We start from the raw sequence: 24062 nt of genomic DNA on the forward strand, positions 1-24062 counted from the left end.
AAAAAAGAAATACAATTAGTTAGTTTCTATAATATTAATGCTGATGAGATGATATTTTAGGTGTAAGAAATTATATTTTGAGGTTTCAATATGGTTATTGTGAATTATTCATGAAATAAAATATGGTTCTTGTGAATTTGGTTCATTTTTCTTTTGGATGCTTGATCTTTTATTCAAGGTACCTCCATTTTTAGTAGTATGTTAGTTATAAACATTATGTATGGTTATGCTAAAGCTTTCCTCGAAGTGTGTTCCTAATCCAACATATTCTTTGGGATTTTGTTCAAGCTTAAGAAGTAATTTTTTGTTTTTATTTTTGTTTTTTGTTCATAAAGAACAAGGAAAACAAAATGTGCTTATATTAGATTTAATATTATCAAATAGAGGAAAGAATCCAAATGAGTTTATTCAAGAGTTTGCCTCTCACTTATCAATTCTCAGAGACTTCCCCCTTTTTTAATCCATATTTATCAACAATCAGCTCCTCCACTAGCCAACCCACTCCCAAACAATAAAGAAAAATAATAAGCCAAGCAGTTAGATAGGATGCTTTTAATTAGAGTTATTCTATCTCTTTTGGAAAACCAAGTCATTAAGCAATCCCTAAAACAATAATCAACTTCATGTTAGTGGTTAACTTAAAGGTTTTTCTTTGTGATGACATTAAAATTTAGCTAACCTCATATTTTTTAACACATGACATGTCAAGCAAATTCTTTGGTGGGTTGTGTTTGCAACAATTCTTTGGGCATGGACAAGGTTATTTACATTTAGAAATGTCTTAATGATAGTGGTTCCTAGGCAATTTGGAAAAATTGTATAATTTATAGGAGATGTAAGATGGTATAGTTATTTACTATTATGCTATGAGAAGAATTTCCAGTGGCTCTGAGACTTTTGATTTGCTCATGAGTTTAGATCACACTATTCCAATTTCTTTTAGGCTACATCTCACCCATATATCATGCAAAATATTATTTGAATAATTTTGACACCTACGTCAAAATGCTCAAAAGTACAATTTTTTTAAATGGCATCATATTTTGGGTAGGGGATATTATTGTAGTATATATAATGTTGCATTGGTTCAATTAATGCAGTTCCTATATAGATATTTCAGATTCCATGGCACATTGTCACGGGGGTAGTCGTTGGGGCCCCGTGCGGCACTCGAAATGGGCGAGTAAGCCTACGAAACAAAGCAAACACAACCACAAAGGCAACAAGATGGCACACGAGTTAGCAAAAGGCTATTTGTATTGCATCAATCAGTGGTAAGCACAAGCACATAGTACAGTGTCGAGGGGATATCGTGCTTAACCTTTACACGCTTATGAGCTCACTCGACTACCTACCTCCCCTCAAAGAGTACGTTAAGCTTTTGGGGGAGTGACAATAGGAGACATCAAAATGATGGAAAAGCATACTAAGTAATTACAATAACGCCATTGGCGGTCCCCCTTACAAAATACAAGCAAAGCCCACCCATGACACACATGTTGACACCATGAAGGCACGCGATTGGCACTCGGATGACTCACTGTATGTGCTTGATGGCGCGATGAAGGAGTCACCTGTGACATTCTCCCCCACTCAATTCAATCTACATCCTCAGAGATCGGCTTCGGCTGGTCCCTTAGAGTGACTGTTGCGGAAGGACGGTTCTTCTACTGCTCCGTGAACCAGTAGTCGTCCAAGGTCGAGGTGTATATTTTGGTGGCATGGTCGGGTTGGCTCATTCTGTTGGGGTTTCCTATGGCTAAGTCCTTTCCTGGCAGCCTCAAGGTAGGTTAGTGGCTGGATCTATTTGGTTAAGGGGTAGGTTTGTGCCAGGTAAGGATCAAAATGGTGTTTTGGATTATTATTAAGGTGTGGATTCCCATGCATTTTTCCCCAAGGGTAACTCACAGGGCTACTATGAGAACTGGCCTTAGGGATGATGTGAATGTGGTCCCTAGATGGCTTGGGTGGCACTCGCTCTCCCCGGTGGTTATGGTAGTAGATGTGGGCAAGGTTTGACCCGGCCTTGGGTCTTCTTATGTTGGGCCCACCAATTGTGGCCACTTGCGGCTTCTGCTGCAAAGTCGATTTCTGCTGATGTGGTTGGCGTTGAAGTTGATGCTGCTGCTGGTGTTGACTTGGGCGCTGGCATTGGTGTTGGCGCTGAAAATGGAACTGTTTGGGGGGTGACTTCCTCCTGGTGATGACTTCCCAACCAGTTCTCGTGTTGATGGGAGGTACTTGACAGGGGTTCGTCCTTGTTGCTGCAAAGCTGTCTTCATGGTTGATAGTTTCTTGGTACAACTGCAAGGCTGAAAGCTGCTTCCCGAGTATCTGCAAGGCTGATGAGACAGGAACCATGCAAGGGCAGTGTTCGTCCAGAATAAGCAAACTGTTGATGTGGGGCATAAGTGCTGCTTCCGCCTGTTTGAGGAACTCCACTCCAAGAACCACCTGAAAATCATCCAGGGGAACCACAGATAGATTGATGGGTCCTTTCCATGGTCCAACTCGGAGTTCTACTCCACGGGCCATGCCCTACTGCTTTGGCCCCAGAGTTGACAGCCTTGACCCATCCAGTTTGTTTGGTGGTGGTCAAGCCGAGTCGCTTTGCCTCCGCAAGCGAAATGAAGCTGTGGGTGGCTCCAGTGTCCACCAAGGCTTGGGTCGGCCTCCCGCCGAGGGTGATGTCTACATAACTCAGCCCCTTGCAGGCTTTGGTGGGCCGCTTTGATGTGGCCTCTTTCTTGACCATGGTATTGATGAGTTGGAGGGCACCTACTCTTGGCGCCGCTGTGGGTTTCTCCTCATCGCTCTCTTCACTATCGCTGAGTTTGGCGATGAGGGCAGTTATTTTCTTTCGGGTTGAACAGTCACTCGTCCAATGCTTCCCGTTGCAAAGGTAACACAGCGCAGGAGGAGGTCTCCTAGTGGATTGGTGGCCCTGGTAGCTTGGGCCTCCTTGTGGCTTCTTCCCTTATTGGTAATTGTAGGGCTTGTTCGTGGGCACTGGCTTCTCCTCTGTAGGGGTTGATTGTGGGTCTCCCCCACTCAAACTCATGGTACCTGGGCTGGATGGTCTTTGCACATCTTCCTTAGGTGTTCTCAGATCAACAAGTTGTTCAGCTATGGCCATGGCGGTGGCGAGGTCCTCAACCCCACGTCGCTAGAGTTCAAGCTCAGCCCATGGCCTGAAACCATCCATAAAATTAAACAGAAGATCCTTGTCTGACATGTCAGTGATCTCCAGCGTCAAGGCCGAAAACTCTTTGACATAGTCATGTAGTGATTCTTGATGTCTGAGGTTCTTCATTCTTTGGTGCGCCAAGTACTCCACATTTTCTGGGTAGAACTGCCGCTTGATCTCACACTTAAATCCAACCCAAGTGTCGATGGTACGGGTTCCACGTTCGATGTCTTGGCAACACCTACGCCACCATAACATTGCGATATCAGTCAAATACATAGCAGTTGTACGTACCTGAGTTTGGTTGTCAATGATGCCAGTGGCAGAGAAATATTGCTCCAGTTGCCACAAGAAGTTGTCAAGCTCCCTAGCATCCCGAGCACCCGAGTAAGGTGTTGGCTCTCGGATCTTGATGTTCATGGAAGCTAGGGTGGAGGGAGTGCTTGTTTTGTTGGCCACAACCCTCTTTAGGAGAGTCATCTCATCTCTCATCTCATCCAATTGCGCTTGGAATCTGTCTAGCAAGCCCTGCAGGCTGCTTTGGGACGGCCCAGCTCCCGAATTCTGTATGGTGGTGTGCATGTCTCTGAAGGCGCCATTGAAACGTCCTTCTAGTTCCACCACTGCATTCTCAACTGTCTCTAGGTTGAGGTGGAGTTCATCAACCCGATCTCGGGTTTCTCCCACTGTCACCTCGAAACGTAGGAGGCGCATGACCACGGTAGCTAGTTGGTCGACTGATTTGTCGTGTTTGCTAGCTTTAGTTGTACGCCCCTTTGGGGCTTGTGTCTTGGTAGGTTCGTCAAGTGGAGCTTCATCAATGTCGTGGGCTTGAATCCGCCCATGTGGTGTGTCATCGGAAATGCCCCGATTGCTCTTCATTGGGTTGATGTAGGGACGAAGACAAGGTCCAAAGTGTTTGTAGGAGCACCTGCTTTGATACCAACTGTCACGGAGGTAGTCGTTGGGGCCCCGTGCGGCACTCAAAATGGGCGAGTAAGCCTACGAAACAAAGCAAACACAACCACAAAGGCAACAAGATGGCACACGAGTTAGCAAAAGGCTATTTGTATTGCATCAATCAGTGGTAAGCACAAGCACACAGTACAGTGTCGAGGGGATCGTGCTTAACCTTTACACGCTTATGAGCTCACTCGACTACCTACCTCCCCTCAAAGAGTACGTTAAGCTTTTGGGGGAGTGACAATAGGAGACATCAAAATGATGGAAAAGCATACTAAGTAATTACAATAACGCCATTGGCGGTCCCCCTTACAAAATACAAGCAAAGTCCACCCATGACACACATGTTGACACCATGAAGGCACGCGGTTGACACTCGGATGGCTCACTGTATGTGCTTGATGGCGCGACGAAGGAGTCACCTGTGACAACATGGCAACAAACACTGGCACGTTACTAGAATAAAGAGAAAAATATCTAGTGTTTTCTTCTTAACTAGTAAACAGTTTGTAGCATCTACATTTGACAACGTTAAGACCGCAAATCATATCTAGTGACTTGGGTTTAACCTTTTATAGATATCATCTACAAGACTTGTTAGCGTGGTTCATTAGGAGTGAAGGAAAAAATAGTTTAATGGAACAAATAGAAGTGTGATAAAACTCTCACTCAGAAGTATGAAATATATTGTGCCTATGTGTGCTATATATTTGTAAGTATTATTATTATTAAAATTTTATTAAAAAGTTTTACAATCATTATATGTTTTCTGAATAATATTTTTTAAGTATTGTTTATCTTCCTTTATAGCATATTTCTGCATATGTTTACTGTTCATTTCATTATTCATTATTGTATCCATATTGGTATATTCCTGTTCACTTATTTATTCATTACTGTTCATATCCCCTATTGGTATCAGAGCCATTGATTATTAAATCTTTCAAATCTCAGTCCCTAAACTCATTATGTTATATCAAATGGATAATTTGAAGATATAATAAATAAATACTACAAATTTAGAAATATAAGAAATACAAAAAATATAGAAAAATAAATAAATTTTGAAAAAGAATTGGACATGTTTATATTATTATATATTTGTCATATTAAAAAATAATTGTGAGAAAATATACGTAATTTTATTAATGATGGACATCAAATATGCAACTTAAAATGGATGGGAAATTAAACCATCTTCCTATCTAGGGGGTGGGTTAGTGGTTCAACCTTTCAGGTCAAATAGGTTAACCCATGATGTATAATTAAAAATATATTTTTTTAAATAAAATAATACAAAAATATGCAACAATTTTGGGCACATCTATAATATTATATACAAAAAATAAGTATAATAAATAATAATTTTTTTAACAACGATATAAATGAAATGAAAATTTTAAAACCAATTTGAAAATGAAACCATTTCCATATCTAGATGGTAGGTGGTCAATGATCGAACATTCCGCATTAAATGATTCAATCTATGATGTCATAACTAAGTAACGAATATTAAATATATACATATATGCATACATTTATATAAAGTCAAAGAAATATATAAACTTTGTATAAAGCATTTTGATACAATTCTATTATTATATATTCATCATATTAAACAAAAATAAATGTGAAAATAAGAATTACTTTTATCAATGATGAAAATGGAAAACATAATTTAAAATCAACCAATAAAGCAAAATGGTTTTTCCATCAAAGCGGTGGATTAGTGGTTAAAATATCCATGTTAAATGGATGTTATTATTAAATAATAAAATACATAAAATTATAAAAATATAGAAATTTGTCGATAATTTTGGGTATATTCTATAATATTATATATTCATCATATAAAAAAGTGTGATTAATAAAATTATTTTCATTAATGATAAAAATGGGATAAAAATTATGATAAAAAATAAAGAACATTAATGTCTAACACATGACCCCACTAACTATGTCAAATGGTTCAATGATTTAATTAGATAGGTCATTGTAGGCAAGTGGTTTGGTAGGGATACAAATAGATCGAGTTTGATTTGAATAAGTGTATATTTGAATTCGATTCGATTCGAAGATCTGATCAGATCTTATAAATGTTTATTCAAATCTAAATCCGATTAATATGTTGGATATCTAAATTTGAGACCACACAATTTAATTAAAAAAATAATGACTTATTAAAAGGAAAAGAAAATATAATAATTGAAATAAAGAAAAACAACAAATATAAGTATTTTTTCAACTATTTTCATCATGTAAGAAGTTTACAAAAATGCAATATAAATAACATATTTATAAATAAATAATAAATAACATATATATATAAATAATTGTTTTGACCACAATATTAAAAACCAATATTCAAATAATATATCGGAACATTTCCTCTTAGTAAATAAGTAATTTTTATTATCTCATAAATTAAATAATAAAAAATAAAAATATAGAATTTTGTATAAATTTTATAGAAATTTTTGAACATGCATTTATATTATATATTCTTAATATTAAACAAAAATATGTTTGAAAAATAAGAATTATTGTTAGTAAAGATAGAAATGGCTAAAATACAAAGAAAAAAAATGCGATGATGGTTCAACCAGTAAAGTCATTTGGTTGCTGACTATTATTGTCATCATCATTTGATATAGCCATGTGTAATGCGCACACTTTTACTAGTAATAATAATAATAACAACTAGTTATTATAATTCGTAATATTTCAAATATCAAATAAAAAATATTTTTTATTTTTATAAAACATTTGGCTTACAATTCTGCTTAAGCCAAGCTGAACTCGAGCTCAAGTTTCTAGCTTGGGCTCGATTTCGAGCCTCATATTTCTTGGGGAGCTGATCTCCAATAGCAAGCTATTCGGCTCGACTCGAATCCACCCCTATCATCCCTTATCGATCTGAAAGGATATGATCTGATATGTATATAAAATATGTTATATATATTATGTTATCTATTTATTTAAAACTATGTTATTTATATTGCATTTTCTGTAAATTTTTATAGTTTATTTTTTATAAAAAAACATGTATATATGATAAAAATAGTTGAAAAATACTTGTATTTTTTGTTTTTTGTATTTAAACTAATACATTTTTTAATAATTTATTATTTTTAAATGAAATCGGATCGAATCTGATTAAAATTTACAACATCATGGTCAAATCCGAATTTGAATTAGTATTTATGAGATCCGACTGAATCTTTAGATCGGATCATATTCAAATATACCCTAATTTGAATTCGATCCTATCCATTTGCATCCTTAAAAAGTAAGAATGCATATATTAGGCCCAAGCAAAAATACTCATGCCACTCTTTAAAAACCTAATCTGATACAGGTCAACCCATGGTTATTCCTACACCCTAGTAGTTACCATGTTAATTATGGAGTTGTCTTTATTTTTCAAACAAATGTACAAGGCAAAGTGCACATGAATTCTACTCACCTTACCACGGATAATTTGCAATTATGTGAGTTTAATCCCATGCCTCTTCCATATTTGAAGAAACTTTCTCAACTACAAGTTCATTGTAACTAATACGATGTTTAATATATTGATGTTCTCTTATGATAACATCTGACAATAGATACAACACAATGCCCCACACTAGTTATAAAATATATAGATCCTGTGTAGGATTTATGTTCCATAACCTGCTATCTAATCACCTCGTTATTTGAATTTGACCAATAAAATAACCCATTGCATGTTAGGAGATGGGTCACAATTAGTCTAAAATATCTTTTATTCTTATTAAGGCACCGTTTGGTTCACGAGAATAGGGGTTAAGTATCTAATTCCCATTATTGTCCAAACCAAACAGATTACGAGAATGGATCATGTTGATTCCGATTCCAAAGGATTTATCATCCAATTCCAACTACCAACCAAATGGACCCTAAATTTTGTATATTTTATTAAAAAATGCATCAATATTAATTATATCTATTAAATTTAATCACAACCAGTTCAGTTTTATTTTTATCAGTAAACTAAATGCATACACACCTTTATAGAATATGAGAACCATTGTCATTTTTTCATATCAACTTGTGTTTTACACATGATATTAATAGTGATAAAAAAATATGAAGATTATTTTTTCTCTTTTTATGGCATAAATAAGAATGCAATGCATCATAAGTACTTGAGTTTAATGAATTTGGCTATGCCATTCAAAATTTAATCAAACCAATATCGAAGTCGGCCCAAGTTACAGTGTTACACAATTAACTCACTAAACGTGAGTCAAGTATTAGTCGTGTGTTGTGCATGGAAAATGTTTGTTAAATAGTGAATGTTATTTGATAAGTATCCAATCTAATTAAGTTGCATTTTGCACATTTTTAAGTTTAAATGTTTTTTTTAACCTCTTTTAAAACTTTAAAGCTTACTATCAAAAGACCCCACAATCTAGCCATGAATCAATAACAATCATCGTCATAGACATGAGACTCATAAACAAGCAATACCACTTCAACAAAAATAGAATAAAAACAATACTCATAGTTTCAAAAGAAACCAACCAACATATATCATAAAAGTGATAACCAGTCGTGTGGTATGTATCAAAAATCACATGAGGATTTGACTAGTCAAAGCTTTTTTAGTATCATGTTTGTCCCACACGGTAGATTTTCCGTACATATGGAAATAAAATGATGAACTATAACATAAGCAAAATATTGAACAAAAAAAATGAACTATAAGCAAAATTATGAATTAAGCCATTCATATAAGTACAACTAAACAATTTTGACACATACGTCACTCATCTCTTTCAATTTGGTTTCATCAATCGTAGAGCATGGACCACCTTCATTTACCTTATATTAACTAGGAATGGGGGACTAAAGATGGCAATGGGTTAGGGCCAAGTGGTAAACTACACTGAACTAACACTATCGAGTTAAGGTTGTGCCAATCTAATCGAGATTCAATTTAGATTTGGTTTGAGGGAGAACCTTGTTGAACCAGACCTATTCACATTTCACGTTGCAGTATTGGATGCTTGTATGTAGTATACATGAGACGTATAAGGTTCATGCAAACCTGACTCTTTGAGTTCCCTTGCGTGGATATAGCAAGAAAATGTAATCCCTACCAATTATACTATGGAGAAAATGAGGCTCCGCAATATTTAATCCCATGCCAACTATCTTGGAGGGATGCCAACTAACTAACTAAAGTTCTCAACTACTATGTCATTGTCTAAGGGACCATTAGCTAAATCCAACTTGTCCCTTAGACATGCATAATGAGTGTTTGGTTATATATGGAATGAGCAACTTATGTGGTCCATTATGTGGTTTCTATGTCTAAGCTCAGACCAATATGCTCTTTGTTATAGGTTTAATAATGCATCATTGCATTGGGGGGTTACTAGATGAGATTTCCTTGAAGCAAAAAAAAAAAAAAAAAAAACACAAACACTCTAAAAGCATAAGCATCTAACACATTGGGAACATCTCCACATAAATTTAACATCCATGTATGGAAAATATTCCTAATATGTAGTTGAATGTCATGCTCATAGAGTTCTTGCTTTTAGAAATATTAGTAATTAAGCACATACTTTTTGCACCTATAGAAGTTATTATTACTACTACTAAATTTTGTAGTATTAAAATTTAGTATCGATGCTGCTAAAATTTGTATTACATTTCTGTCTTAAATAAAAAAATATATTTAATATGATGATTATATTACATTAGAAATGTTCCAAAATGTCTTTGACAAAACTCTATACTCTTTTTTTTTTATTTTTTGTGTACTATCCTTCTTAAATATTTATTATTCAATTATGACCATGATGTCCCACAAGTTGTCCCACAAGTTTGGAAACCGACTATATCTTGGACACCCATCGTGAGGAAGTTGTTCTTGATGAGGAGAGCTCAGGAGCAGTGGGAGATGTCCCACAAGTTCCAGGTAGTGATCAACCTAGAATATCCACTCGGGTATCCAGGCCACCAGTCCGTTATGGTTATGACTAGGATAGTTACTTAGTGGAAACTTTGACTAGTGAGGAGGATCCTGTGACTTACACAGAAGCTATGTTGGACATAGATTCCCAGAAGTGGGTGGAGGCCATGAGAGCAGAGATGGACTCAATGGAGACCAATGGAGTCTGGACTCTAGTAGATCCGCCCTCTGGGGTAAAAGCAATTGGTTGCAAATGGATTTACAAGAGGAAGAAGGGCCCCGATGGTAAGGTTGAGACCTTCAAGGCTCGTCTGGTGGCGAAAGTGTACACTCAGAAATAGGGCATATATTATGAGGAAATCTATTCGCCTGTGGCCATGCTTAAATCCATTAGGATCCTGCTAGCTGTAGCAGCATACATGATTATGAGATTTGGCAAATGGATGTCAAAACTACATTCCTGAATGGAGATCTTACTGAAGATATCTATATGCAGCAGCCGCAAGGCTTCATTGCTGCAGGTCAGGAAAAACATGGTATGTAAACTTAATAGATCCATTTATGGACTTAAGCAAGCTGTAAAAGTTGGAACATCCGTTTTGACTCTACCGTCAAATCGTTTGTCTTCGAGCAGAATCCGGATGAACCCTGTGTTTACAGGAAGTACAGTGGAGATAAGGTTACTTTTTTGGTTCTGTATGTAGATGACATTCTACTCATTGAGAATGATGTAGGTATGTTAACTACGGTGAAAGTATGGCTATCACAGCAATTCTCCATGAAAGATCTTGGAGAAGCCTCCTTTATACTGGGTTTTCGACTCTATAGAGATAGATCGAAGTGGATAATAGGATTATCCCAATCTGCTTATATTGACAAAATAGTCAAGAGATATAGCATGGAAAACTCCAAGAAAGGAATTGTTCCTTTCAGGCACGGAGTCACTATTTCCAAGAAGATGTCTCCCAAGACTTCTGAGGAGATTGATGGCATGAAAGACGTTCCCTATGCCTCTGCCGTAAGGAGCATCATGTATGCCATGCTGTGCACTCGTCCTGACATAGCTCAGGCAGTGAGTGTAGTAAGCAGATTTCAGGCCAACCTAGGGCAGGAGCATTGGACTGTTGTGAAAAACAAACTTAAATACCTTCGAAGGACAAAAGAGTTTTGTCTAGTATTCGACGGTAGCTCACTAGAGATCCAAGGGTATACAGATGTCGATTTCCAGTCAGACCCAGATGATAGAAAATCTACATCTGGATATGTTTTCAAGATATGATCGTGTGCCGTTTGCTGGAAAAGCAGCAAACAAGGGTCCACTGCAGACTCCACAACTGAGGCCGAGTACATTGCCGCAAGTGAGGCTGCCAAAGAAGCCGTATGGATGAAAAAGTTCATTCATGATAAGATATGGGTTTAACCTTATCATTAGAAGAGAAGGCTGATCCAAATATGATTTGGATAAGCACCTCCTAATGGGATTAGGAGCTGATCTTTTCAAGGTAACAAAAAGAAGGAGTGGGCGGCAGCCTTGAGAGAGACCAAGAAACACATCAGATCCTCTTTAGTGCTGAAATCAAGAAGAGAGAATTCTGCACCCTGCGAATACTCTCTTGCCGCCCTGTTTGCCAGTTCGATCTCCAGCTGTGGGAGAAGTCAATATTGGATTTTGACATCAGTTTTTTGAGAAAGGATTAAAAAGAAAGCTGTGCTCACGTTCCATCCCGCTGTTTCTTGCGAAGGATCTTGATCCAAATCTCTATTTGAATCTTGATTCTTTAAGTGGATAAGAGTTATCCTCTTATCATTATCTACTGATCCAAACCCAGATCCATCCCTATTTAATTAATCCAATTAACCCAGTTCAAAATGGGCTTTAAGCCCATTAAGCTTTCAGGCTCGCTTCCTTTTAATGCTGGTTAGCTTGGCTCTCTTTGCATGGCGTGGGACCCTATCATTGATCTACACATCAACCACATGGGTTCAATCTTGCCTTATTTACAAGGCTTAGCCGAATTCACTGTATGACACAGTGAACCCCTGAGTCCATCACCACTGACTCTTAATGGGCCCAACATTTACATTGAATGGTCATTGAGTTTAGCCATTTTATTAAGGTCCAAGGACTGTGGGCAACTCGACCAACTTAGCAGTACATCTGTGTCAACCTTTGCAGGATAGATCTCGTTAGATCTATCCAACGACTGTAAAGATTTTAAATTAACACGAGTCTCATATATGTTCAATTTAAGGGTATTACACAGAAACACACCACAATAATATGACTCAAATATGTACTTTATTCGTTTACAATAATTGTCATAATGTACATCATGTTGATTGAAGTTAAGGGCATATGTTGTCTAATAGTTAATTCAAGAGTTGAACCAAGCTGGTCAAAATTAACGTGATTAATTTGCATGAATTATGTTTGTAGGGAGTGGTTCATTTTAATTAACTAGATGTCCACAACAAATAATTTAAGAACTATGTTGCATGGCAAATCACATGCTTCAATATACGATACTATATATATATATATATATATATATATATATATATATATATATATATATATATATATATATTTTCACATAATAACATTAGTATAGGGCCTTGTTCATTTGGTATATTTTTAACATCTGATATTTTAAAAGCAAAATTTGTAGACTTCGATTTGCTATTTTAATACTTCTTATTTCAAATTGAACACATTAAACCTTATAATATTATTATCTTTTGTCACAAAATGCTACTTGCACAATTTAATCATTATTAATTTATTATTTGCAATACACTCCTACTATGCTTTACTTCAAATTTATAAAAATAATATTAACATATTATTATTTTTAAATATGTTTTTATTATTATTCATATATTATTTTATGATTAAAGCTTTATTCAGATAATATTACAATAATATGAAAATAATATTCCATCATTATTAAAACTAATACTATTATAAATTATTTCTTTATTATTAAAATACTATTTTAGTATTATTTTGTTTTTAACATATTATTATCACATGATTATTTTACTTTTTTTATGTTATGTTAATAATTATTTTATTATCGTGTTATTGTTTTATTTAAATCATATTAATATCTTATTATTAATTAACAATGTTAATTACCGTTAATGTAAATATCCATTCTTACAATTAGGGGTGGCAATTTTCCCCATTTCCCTGATCCCCGTGGGGATCCGCCCCGAATGGGGCGGGGATGGGGAAATTTTCATCCTCGTTAGCAGGGACGGGGAGAGCACTCCCCACCCCATGGGGACCCCAATCCCTGCCCCGTGGGATCCCCACTAATATATATGTATGTATGTATATATGTACACATACATCTATATATTAATATTTTAAAAATATTGTTGAATCTTTTCTAATAAGATTGTAAATTTTAATTATTTTATTTTTCTTTTTAAATAAAATAAAAAACAAAAATAAAATTGTTAGCATTATAAAAAATCACGGGGAATGGGGATCCCTACAGGGATGGGGACAAGTGGACAACCTTGTCCCCATTAGCGGGGACGGGGAGAATGGTAAAGTAACAAATTGTAGAATTCAACATTTATATTACAAATTAATATTCTATATACTCAAGTATTAAATAAAACAAAAAAGCATCACTTTCCGAAATACTTCATTTTAGAGTTTTTTCCCTCTTTTTAGATATAAAAAATTGGAGTTTGGACCATTGGCATGACACCTAGAGCATTCCCCCATTTAAATATAGGGTTGTGATATGCTACCAACAATATCCCATTGGACATTGCAACAGTATGTTAGGAGTATCTCAATCATGGGAAGATGTTCCCAAATGTATGGTTGGGATTGTGTGTTGGTAGCCAATCCAAACTCTTAAGTCCCATGTTCAATGACATGAACGCTTAGAGATTAGTGACATAATTTCAGAGAAGTGAAATGGATCTTAGCAAGCATGGGTCATTAAGTTGAGCATTTAGGTTGCAATTGACATTCATTTTTTAAGGATTTATCTCCTTTTTGCGGTTTAAACTCAGTTTTTCATTAAGGGCATTTTAACTACAATAAGTCATAAAGGAAATAAGTCAAATAAGGACTGCCAAATGCAGCCCTAGTCCCTTTAAATTTCAGAAATGCTCAACCAAGTTTGATCAAGTTGTAATTCTATTACAATTGTCTTATGAGAACCCATGCATGATATGACGTTAATAACTTATATATGGTATGGCCATGACATGAGTGCTTGAATTTGTCATGGTGTGTACAATCTTGAATAAGCCCCTTATTAGGGGATATAATTATTTTATTATATTTTTTGACTATTACAACATGCTTATCCAGTCCATAATGTATTCCCCTGCAACCTCTAACATTTGTGCATATTGGATGGAGACAAATAATGTGGTAAAAGGCATTCACTATAAACATCTCACTAGGCACTACTTTAGGGGGTCGGCCCAACACAACCCTTAGCCTGAGTCCTTGTAGGCTTGTGTCATGATGCGGGCCTAGTTGGTATGCATGTTAAGTCTTAGGTCAGGCTAGGTTACGAATTGGGCTAATCCATGATTTTAAAAATTTTGAAAAAAACAATGAAAAAGTTAACATAAATTAAAAAATAAAAAAAAAGATCTTAAATTTTTATTTTATATTAATGATAGGTTAGGCTACAAATTAGGCTAAACCATTTTTTTAAGAATTTTGAAAAAAATAGTGAAAATTTTAACATAAATTAAAAAATATCTTAAAATTACATTTTAGTCCGAGCACACATGGGCCTGTGCCATGCTACAGACTGGGCTGGTCTGCAGGCCAAGTCTTAGGCCAGGTTGGGCCACAAATTGGGCTAAGATTGTTCATGGGCTTTGTAGCAAAATAATTCTACTTGACCCATTAACTGTACTAAATTAATTAATTAAATAATTTGAGATAGTCTTTACTAATAGTGTATTGATAATACATAAAATTTTATTTATTTATATACTTATTTAATTAATTAATAATTTAATAATCTAACAAATTATGATTACTAAAAAAAAGTAAGACATAGAATCGTGTATATATTTATATATACCTTTGGCAAGACTTATCATCATGTTTTGCCTTGCAGCCCCCTCCACTAGTTGGTTTAAAAACCAGAAAACGAAATGTCCTTTGATGCGCATTGTGGGATAAGGTTATCGGGAAGCTCTGTAGCTTATAAGGTTAGAAAATTTAACACGGGAAGTGGTGTTTCAAATTTGAGTATTCATTCCCATCTTAATTCGAAGGAATTGGAATTCATTCTCATTTTAATTCAAGGAATTGAAGTAATTTCAGAAACTGCTCTAAAACGTGGATATATAGAGAAGCCTAAATCCTGATGAACTCAGACCCTACACAATCCTAAGACCCGTGCAGCTGACAAATTCCAGTCAGCGCGCTAACTCCAAATCCACCTGGCTGTGACAGTCATTCACGTAAGGACAAAAACAAATCTCGCCAACTCGTGGCATGGAAATTTCAATCCAAACACTTCCTTCTTCTGATGTGTGGAATGCGAGGGATTCGATCTCGTGGCGTCAACCTCGCCCCTCCCCCTTCATCCTATTTGTCGACGCCACTTGCACATTTGTCAGCTAGCGAGCGTACATACGTCTCGGCTCAAATTAGCCACGCCATTATACGATTAAATAAAAGAGCTCACCGCCCCTTCCCCTAGTCTCCCTTCTTTCCCCATACAATATCTATTAACTAGGGCGAACTTTGTAGAGAAAGCTTTGGCTGACCACGTTCGCCAGCCTGGGCTGCCAACATTGTTCAAGTCGTTTCTGAATGCATGGCTGGCTGAAGTAACGCGAAACGTGTCACGCATAAAGATCCCTACTGTCAGCCCAGGCTGTCGAACATGGACAACCTGAGAAAACTTATTTTCACTGTTCCATGTTCTATCTACTAACATACGTCTCACGTGGGCCCACAAGGTTAACGGTTCAGATAATGGAAACGTGTAATATCATTCATGCAAGGAAAACAAGTAAATGCTCAGTGGCAGCTATTAATATTTTTTGTCAATAATTAAATACTAAAAAAGTTCTTTAAATTATAATTCAGTTTTCAATATTTTTTATTAAATTAAATTTCGTTGTAGACTTATATGCTATAGCTAGAAGCCTCATTTTGCGTTTTGTGTAGAGAGAGAAAATAGTTAAAGAGAGAGGAGAGAGATAGGGAGGAGAGGGAGAGAAAGGAGCCCTGGCCTGTTCCCATATCTCCTTTATTGTTAATAAAAATTTTTGTTTACATTTTTTGAGCCTTCGCCCAGCTGCTGCCCTTCCCGACCCCAATCTCTTCTCTCTTCTCTGTTTTTACGCCTTACGCGGAAGGGAAAAAAACCTTCTTTTCGCCATTGACGAACTTTGTTCATCATTGGAGGTATTTGATTCGATCTCCAGAACTTCACTTTGTTCTTCCTCTTGCTTTTTTTGGTTTCGATTCTTATTCGTCTGGCTCCTGTTCTAGATTCATGCGGGTTTGTTTGGTGCGGTTGGGTTTTGGTTAGGGTTTATCCGAATCTGCCTGTGCTATCCCTTTCTCTCTCTGCTCACTTTTTGTGGCTCTTTTGATTTGGGGTTCATGAATTAGGTTCCTACATGTGGGTTTCGTGTTTTGGTTAATTTTTGTTGTTTTTTCTTCGTGTTTTGTTTATCGAGATATTTCTTCTATATTAGGGTTTACTGGGTTGTTGTTTCTAATGTTGGCTTTCGGTTCCGGTAACTTTAATGGATGGGTCCAAGGGGTTTCTTATGCAAAATGTCTCTTTGTTTCACTTTCGCCCTTTCTCTTTGAATCAATTTAAAAGGAAATGCTGGAGTTGTTTTGGTTTTATCTATAAAGAGGTTCTTTATTCGGGAAATGGAAATTTTCATGTTTATACTTTTTCTACCGATTGGATATTTTCAATTTATTGTTGTATTTCTATTAATTCTGTTCCTAGCTGGTAGCCTAGCATGATAAAGATACTTAGTATGTCTATTTGTTGCGAAATTTGATTTCCCAACTGAGTCCATGGGAGTTAAGTTGCAACTACTATTAGTTTCTTCTTGGATTATTGTTTTTTGCTTGGTGCAGGTGAAGGGATACTGAGGAGAAATTTCTTGAGTGGGTTATGGCTGGGAATGTGAGTGATGATTGCGGGGTTGAGAAGTCTTCGGAGGGGATTTCAAGTGGGCAGCGGTGCCAATCTGGGGAAGCTCTTGCGGAATGGCGGTCCTCTGAGCAGGTGGAGAATGGAACTCCATCTACTTCACCCCCATACTGGGACACTGACGATGACGATGATTGTGGTATGCTTTTATTTCCCCTTGCTTACCAATTTGGATTTCCATACTCTGGATGTGTAAATTAGCTGCATTTCCCAATGGTCCTGCCATTTATAGCAATTGGTTATTGACTGGCAAGCCAGCTACCTAAAATGGAAAAGAAGAAAAAGAAAAAAAGGCTAAGAGAGAAAAGATATGTCATTGCACATTGAATCAATGGCTATGGTAGTCTGTGAACTCATTGATTACTTGAAGGGAAGGTACAAGCTCTGTAATGGATTGGTGCATCATTGACTTCCTCCATTATGGCAGATTGCACTGTTCAGTAATGTTTAGGATATTGTCAGCTTTCTCCGCTATGATTTGCCAGAGGAAAAGAAATGAAAGTACTTTGAGTTGTAGGAATGTGATTGCAGAGAAATTTTGTAGGAGGTACCACATTTCCAGTTTTACTCACAAAAGAAAGAAACGGCAGCTTGCCTGCATCTGAAGTGTATAGTAGGCATGTCACTCCAATTATTTTACATGGATACGAGTATGGGTGTTGGAATTTGACATATCTATGAGCAAGGTTCAAAGTATCGATACAATATGATTGGGCGTATCATATTGTATCTTTTGGGGTTCAAACAGGTGTTTTTGGGAACCCCTTATATATAAAAACCAAAAATTGAAAAAAAGACTAAATAAAACATAAAAAGCGCATGGTTTAATTTACCAATACACCTCTGCCAATACACAGAGGTGTATTGATACTTTGAACCAAGGTTCAAAAAATGGTTTAGCTGTCAGGGCCTGGTTCAGAGGGTAGCCGGGACTTAAACCAGCCCCTCTGAACCAAAATAAAAAAAAAGTAAAAGTAAAAAAAAAAGGATCGATACTGGCTGATACGCCCCCTACTGGCGTATCGGCCAGTATTGATTCTTTGAACCTTGCTTTGAACTATGGGTATGCGGTGTTAGGATCAAACAAACTCAAGAAAATAGGATTTGGGGACTCGTGGATATATCTTATTAATATTACATGAATAGTTGAATAATTGCTGGAATTATATATTAATGCAATCAAATTTTATTGCAAGAGTGTGACGTTCCTTAGACACATATTATGGATTTGGCAAAGAAAAGAACCCTCTCAAATGCTATGCTGGTAACTTGGTACTGGTGTATGTGTGTGACTGAAATGGGTATTTATCTGTTTTGAAATATCCATGTAACATAAAGTTCCAAATAACAAGATCAACAACATAGATAATAAAGTAATAGTTTGGAGAATCATTACCAAATGGAATTTATAAAAAAAAATCATTATCAAATGGATGGTTCTATAGTGGGAAGAAAAGGGGAAAAAGCAGTAGGTTGCTTCTAGAGTTTTTAGATTTGACATACTAGTGTAAGAGCATGTGCTATGCACGTCTGCAAATAAGTATTAACCATATATGATATATGGTATTTGTTTTTTGTTTTTGTTTTTGTTTGGGGGCATTAAGTTTGTATCAGGATGAGATGTTTTTTTGTATATCCTCTGTTCATTTCTCATTGTACAGGGTTTTTTTTTTTTGTTGTTGATCTTTTTAATGAAAGCACTTTACTTTACAGTTCTCAAAAAAAAAAAAAGATATATGTATTTGGATTTAACTTTCAAGACCTGCATGATACCCAAGGCAAGTATATGCTTTATATAGTATATACATGTTTCTAAGTAATTAAACAACAACAAGAAACAGCATGGTGCCCAACTTATTGCCCAATCAATTTTTCCACTATAGGAACTTTGAGGGATATGTGGCCTATATTTGTTTATATATCAGAAAAGGCTATTTTATAAGATGGAGAAGCTAATTTTTTTTTCCTGATTGATTAAGTTACCTAGTTAAACCTATCTTTTTTTTTTGGTGGTTAAGTTAACATTTCTATACTTTGTTTTACTGGTCATAAGAAGTGAATATACTTTGAAGCAGAATGTTAACTCCAAAGATTTAATTGCCAACCAAGCCACTTCTTTCCTGACAGTGTTATGAAAGTGCAAGGCACAAGGTGAGGTGCACTCCTTTTTGAGGCAAGGTACAAAATTTTGAAAAAATTTCAAGAAAGAAAATAATACATAAAAAAGATGCAAAGATGGATTTAAAAGAATAAATGTTCTAAAAAGCCTACTGGTTCAAATTAAATTCCATAAACATAATATATAAACATATTTTGAGTGAAAATGTGGAGGTGAAAGCAAAAAAAAGTGGACTGTACTACGACAGTCCAATCATGTCAAACTTTCAATTTGTCTATTTATCTCCTGGTTGTGCCACTTAAAGTAGCTAGTTTGATGTTAAACTTAAACATCTTCCAATCTGAACCCTAGGAGATTGGTTGTCTACCTCTGAAAAGGCCCCTTGAGGTCTTGAGGCAAGCCCAAACAAGTCTATGCAGAGGTTAGAGCAGTGCCTCCAGCCTAAATTTTTGGCTTATAAAGGGGTAGATTTCGTGATTTTGTTCAGAGTTTATTCTCTTTTAGGATGAAGGTCCAGATATTGGTTGTCCTGTTTTTGCTTCTTTAGTGAAAGTTATTCTGTTTGAGATCCTATTTGCAGGAACTAAGGCTTCAGTTGTTTAAAAGGTACTTTAGTTATTTTTAAATTTAATAGACCATTATTAGTATACACACAGCATTAAAAAGGTAATTTAAGAGTTGACAAACCATGACAAAGGTGCAAAGGGCAAAATATTCTATAAAAAGTGACAGAATATTTAAAAAAGCTACATTCCTGGGCTGAGGTGCAAGGCATGCCACACATATGCCTTTTGAGAGGATTTGCACCTGGGTTTAGGCAATGTGCATTCCTTGAAATTTGCCTCGCTTGTGTGCCTGATGTGCAAGTTTACAAGACTATGATTAATGCTTTGGAGATGTTGTTGTAGATTGTAAATTTTGAATTCCCAACTGCCAATTAAATGTCTTGAGTACTGGTTCCAACAATCCATTGCTTTAAGGATTCTGAGATTATTGATTTTAATGTTCCAAAGGAAGCGTCTCCTTGCTATTTTTTATTTGTTACTATCAATTTCTATTAGATGATAAAGAAGAATGAGCTGATCACAAACATACCAAGCATCCCTCAAAGTAGATTGGCATATGCCACCTATCTTATTTACCCCTTGTTTGGCCATGGCTTTAGCCAAACACTTTTCTGATCCATAGACCCAAAAAAAGTTGGCTCCAATTTCCCTTGCTAACTTTCCTATCACCCTCAGATGTTCTGATTCATGCATGGACTTTGATTGGTGTTCTTTTTCCAACCCATAACCACTCTAGAATTCCCTTCTACCATCATGTTTCTAACATATAATGATTCTCTCAATCATAAACATTGCTGCAGTACTGCACTACTGCTAATGACTTAACCCTTGTAGAGTCCCCTATAGGTCCCAAGTATATGAAATGAACATTATAGATCTGTGACAGTATCTAAAAAATCATATGATCGAAACTCTAGGGTAACCATATTTGCAGCCAAGTGCTGCAACAATTCCATTTTAAGGAGACTGGTTACCAAGTGCTGCAACAATTCCATTTTAATTTGACTTGGTTACCAAGTGCTGGATACCATTTCAATGAGACTGTAGACCTAAATGTTGAGGACAAAGCCACTCAATTCCATTTTATAAGATGCCATACATGAAAGGATCATGTATACCCAAATTTTTGATCCAATGCACCATTTTTGCTGAAATGTGTTTAATAATTGGCTCTTTAAGTATGCTTTTTCATTGAAAATTCTTTCATTCCTCTCTTTCTATGTTGTCCAAAAATTGTTACCCAAAATGTCTCATTCGCAATCATGAACTTGTGAATGTAATTATCCAAAAAAAAAACTATGTTCTGCAAACTTGAATCTCATTGTCACCATTGGCCAGTATTTAGAAAGAAGATAAAAACTTATATGCATTTTATTTCATTAATACTGAAAATAACATTATGAATAGTACCCATAGGATTTCCTTGAAAATTTGCTCCACATATTTTTTTTTGATCAGTAGAAAAGTGATATTATTAAAATTTCGAATGAAGAAATGATTAGTACAGCTTTTTAATCAGAGTGTCAATCCCACTTTGCTAATCCAAGTTGCATGGATGTCCAAAACAGTTGTTGCCTCATAGCCCCTTGTTTAGCTGGGGAGTCAGCTAAACCATTTGCACACCTTCTAACCCATTTAAATTTAACCATGATTTCTTTTGCAATTGTTTCCACTTCCCTTGGTACATATTGAAGGGACCAAAGAAAAGGAATACACATATTGGATTTAGCCCAGGATATGACTACTTGTGAGTCTCCTTTCACTTCAATCATCCTAAATCCTGACTGCTTAGCTAACCTGAGGCCTTGCAATAAAGCCAACAGTTCAGCCTTCAAAGAATTTCGAAATCCAATTGGTTTTGCTCCCCATATTCAGTGGGCATAACCTGAAGGAGTGGTTTTATTAAGCTCAACTTTGGAAGATGCTTTTTTGGTAATCTAGGCCCATGAGGTGTGCAAGTGTTTATGGAGGACCTGATGATGATTTTAAGATATTCAGAATTGATTGGTGAATGGTGAAGGAAGTGCTATTTAGGCAGAAATATAATCTATTTTTCAAGGTCTAAAGCTGGGTTATACTTTAGTTTGGAAAAGGTGATTTTAGACTTGGGAAGGAGATACCCAAGTTGTTAGGTTGGATGCTTTCATCAGAAGATGGTTCTTTGATGCCAAGGCACCAGATTAGAGAATCTCAGTCTTTGGAATCTTCTTTGAAAGTGAGTTCCAAGATTGGTGAACTCTCTTGCCAATGGGTTAAGTCAGGGAAGGTGCCTTTAGGATACCCTCAGGGAAGCTAAAAAAGCTAGAAAAAGTGATGAGGGATTTTTTGTGGGAGCCAGGGGAAGTGAAGAAAGACCATTTGATTAGGTGGGAGATAGTTATAGTTAGCAGAAGCAAGGAAGAAGGGGGACTAGGGCTAGCTAACTTTGTTCTTAGGAATGAAGCTCTGCTAGGGAAGTGGTTATGGAGATGGCCTTTGGAGAGAGAGAGCTTGTGGGACAAGGTGGTGACTAGCATTTATGGCTGTTCGGGGAATGGATGGGATGCTGGGATATCTCGAGGGGTGACCCTTGCAACACCATGGGAGGCTATACATGGGATCCTTCCCCATTTTCTCAGTTTGGTCAGGTATGATTTCTACTCTGGAGTCTGGAAATAATGTTCTTTTATGGGAAGACCTTTGGGTGGGAAACCAACCCCTTAAAGACCTTTTGTCCATCTCTTTTCTCCCTTTCTCATTACAAGAAAGATCCAATTTCCAAATTTATCTCTTCCTCGATTTCTCCTTTGGCTTTGAACTGGGATTTTGGTTTTCAAAGAGAGTTAAGTGATGGTGAATCTGCTTGTGTTTTCGAACTATTGTCATCACTTGAGTCCACTTGTTTGAATCCCCCCAATTCTGATTTAAGAATTTGGACCCCTAACCTGAAATGCCCCTCCTTTTTCAAATCCTTTTGCTATTCTTCTGCACCCCTGACTTTCCCAGTTAAAGAAGTCTGGATTAGACCCATTCCCCCAAAGATTGCTGTTTTCTGTTGGGAAGTCTACTATGGTAGGATTAATACCTTTGAAAACCTGCAAAGGAATAGACCAAATTGGTACTTATCCTTGAATTGGTGTGTCCTTTGTAAAGCTCAAAGTGAGGACTATTACCACTTATTGATTTTTTGTTCCTTTGCTGCAGCTTTATGGGATTGGATTTTTGGGCTGTTTGAGTGTAGGTGGAACCTGCCATCTGATATTAGCTTGTTGTTCAGTCCGTCTACTTTTGAATGGCACACAGAGAGGGAGAATTATGTGGAAGTGTATTAGAGCAGCAGTCTCGTGGACTGTTTGGGAAGAAAGAAACACCAGAATTTTTTTCTGAAAAGGAAAGAAGCGTATCAGAAGTTAAGGATTGTGTTTTGACAAGGGCAATTCAGTGGTTGAAAACATTAAACCTGTTTGCTGGTTACTCCTTTGATGACCTGTGGGGGAGTTGGTTAGCAGTGGCTAATACTTCTATCAGAAAAAAAGAAAAGACTTTTGGTACAATGGTGCTGCCTGGGGAGGAGTTTGTTGAGCTGAATTTTGATGGGAGTAGCAGAGATAACCCTGGACCTTCGGGTATAGGAGGAGTTCTGAGAAATAGACACAGTATCATCACTTCCTTATACTCAGGACCTGTGGGTCTGGGAGACTCTATTGTGAATGAATTGCTTGTTTCTGTACAAGGTATCCAGCTTGCAAACCAGTTAGGGATAGAGCACTTGCTTATTGAAGGCCACTCTCAGGTGGTGGTGGGATGGTTTCTGAATCTGGACTCTGTGATTTGGGGCTATAGAGATCTCCTTAAAAAAGTCAACTAACGAGAAATATGACAGTTAGAGTCCAGTGGGTAGGCAGATCAGCAAATTCGATGGCTGACTCACTTGCTAAACAGTGGGTTTCTCGGACTTTATTTTGGGCTACCTTGTAATCATTTTAATCTGATTTTGTATTGCTGTAATCAATCTTAAAGGAGAGGGCGCATCTTGTGCCTCTCCTTGGGTCACCTGTAACTCTTATTTTTGGGATTAATAAAATATTTACTCATTGATAAAAAATGGTATGAC

General features: G+C 36.5%; 1 protein-coding gene across 2 annotated transcripts in view; it reads left to right on the top strand.

Annotated features, from left to right (window-relative positions):
- Positions 1–16236: 16236 nt before the first annotated feature.
- LOC148878895 (TNF receptor-associated factor homolog 1a-like) overlaps positions 16237–24062 on the top strand; it is a 33628-nt gene continuing 25802 nt past the window's right edge. For both annotated transcript variants that reach the window (XM_088960272.1, XM_088960273.1), the window contains exons 1-2: positions 16237–16512; positions 17209–17423. In XM_088960272.1, the coding sequence (XP_088816398.1) occupies positions 17246–17423 (178 nt within the window). In that variant the 5' untranslated portion in view covers positions 16237–16512; positions 17209–17245. The remainder of the gene's footprint in view (positions 16513–17208; positions 17424–24062) is intronic.

This window comes from Nelumbo lutea, chromosome 1 (assembly GCF_056320005.1).
Source record: "Nelumbo lutea isolate HS-2025 chromosome 1, American lotus-T2T, whole genome shotgun sequence".
In the NCBI taxonomy this organism is placed as follows: domain Eukaryota; kingdom Viridiplantae; phylum Streptophyta; class Magnoliopsida; order Proteales; family Nelumbonaceae; genus Nelumbo; species Nelumbo lutea.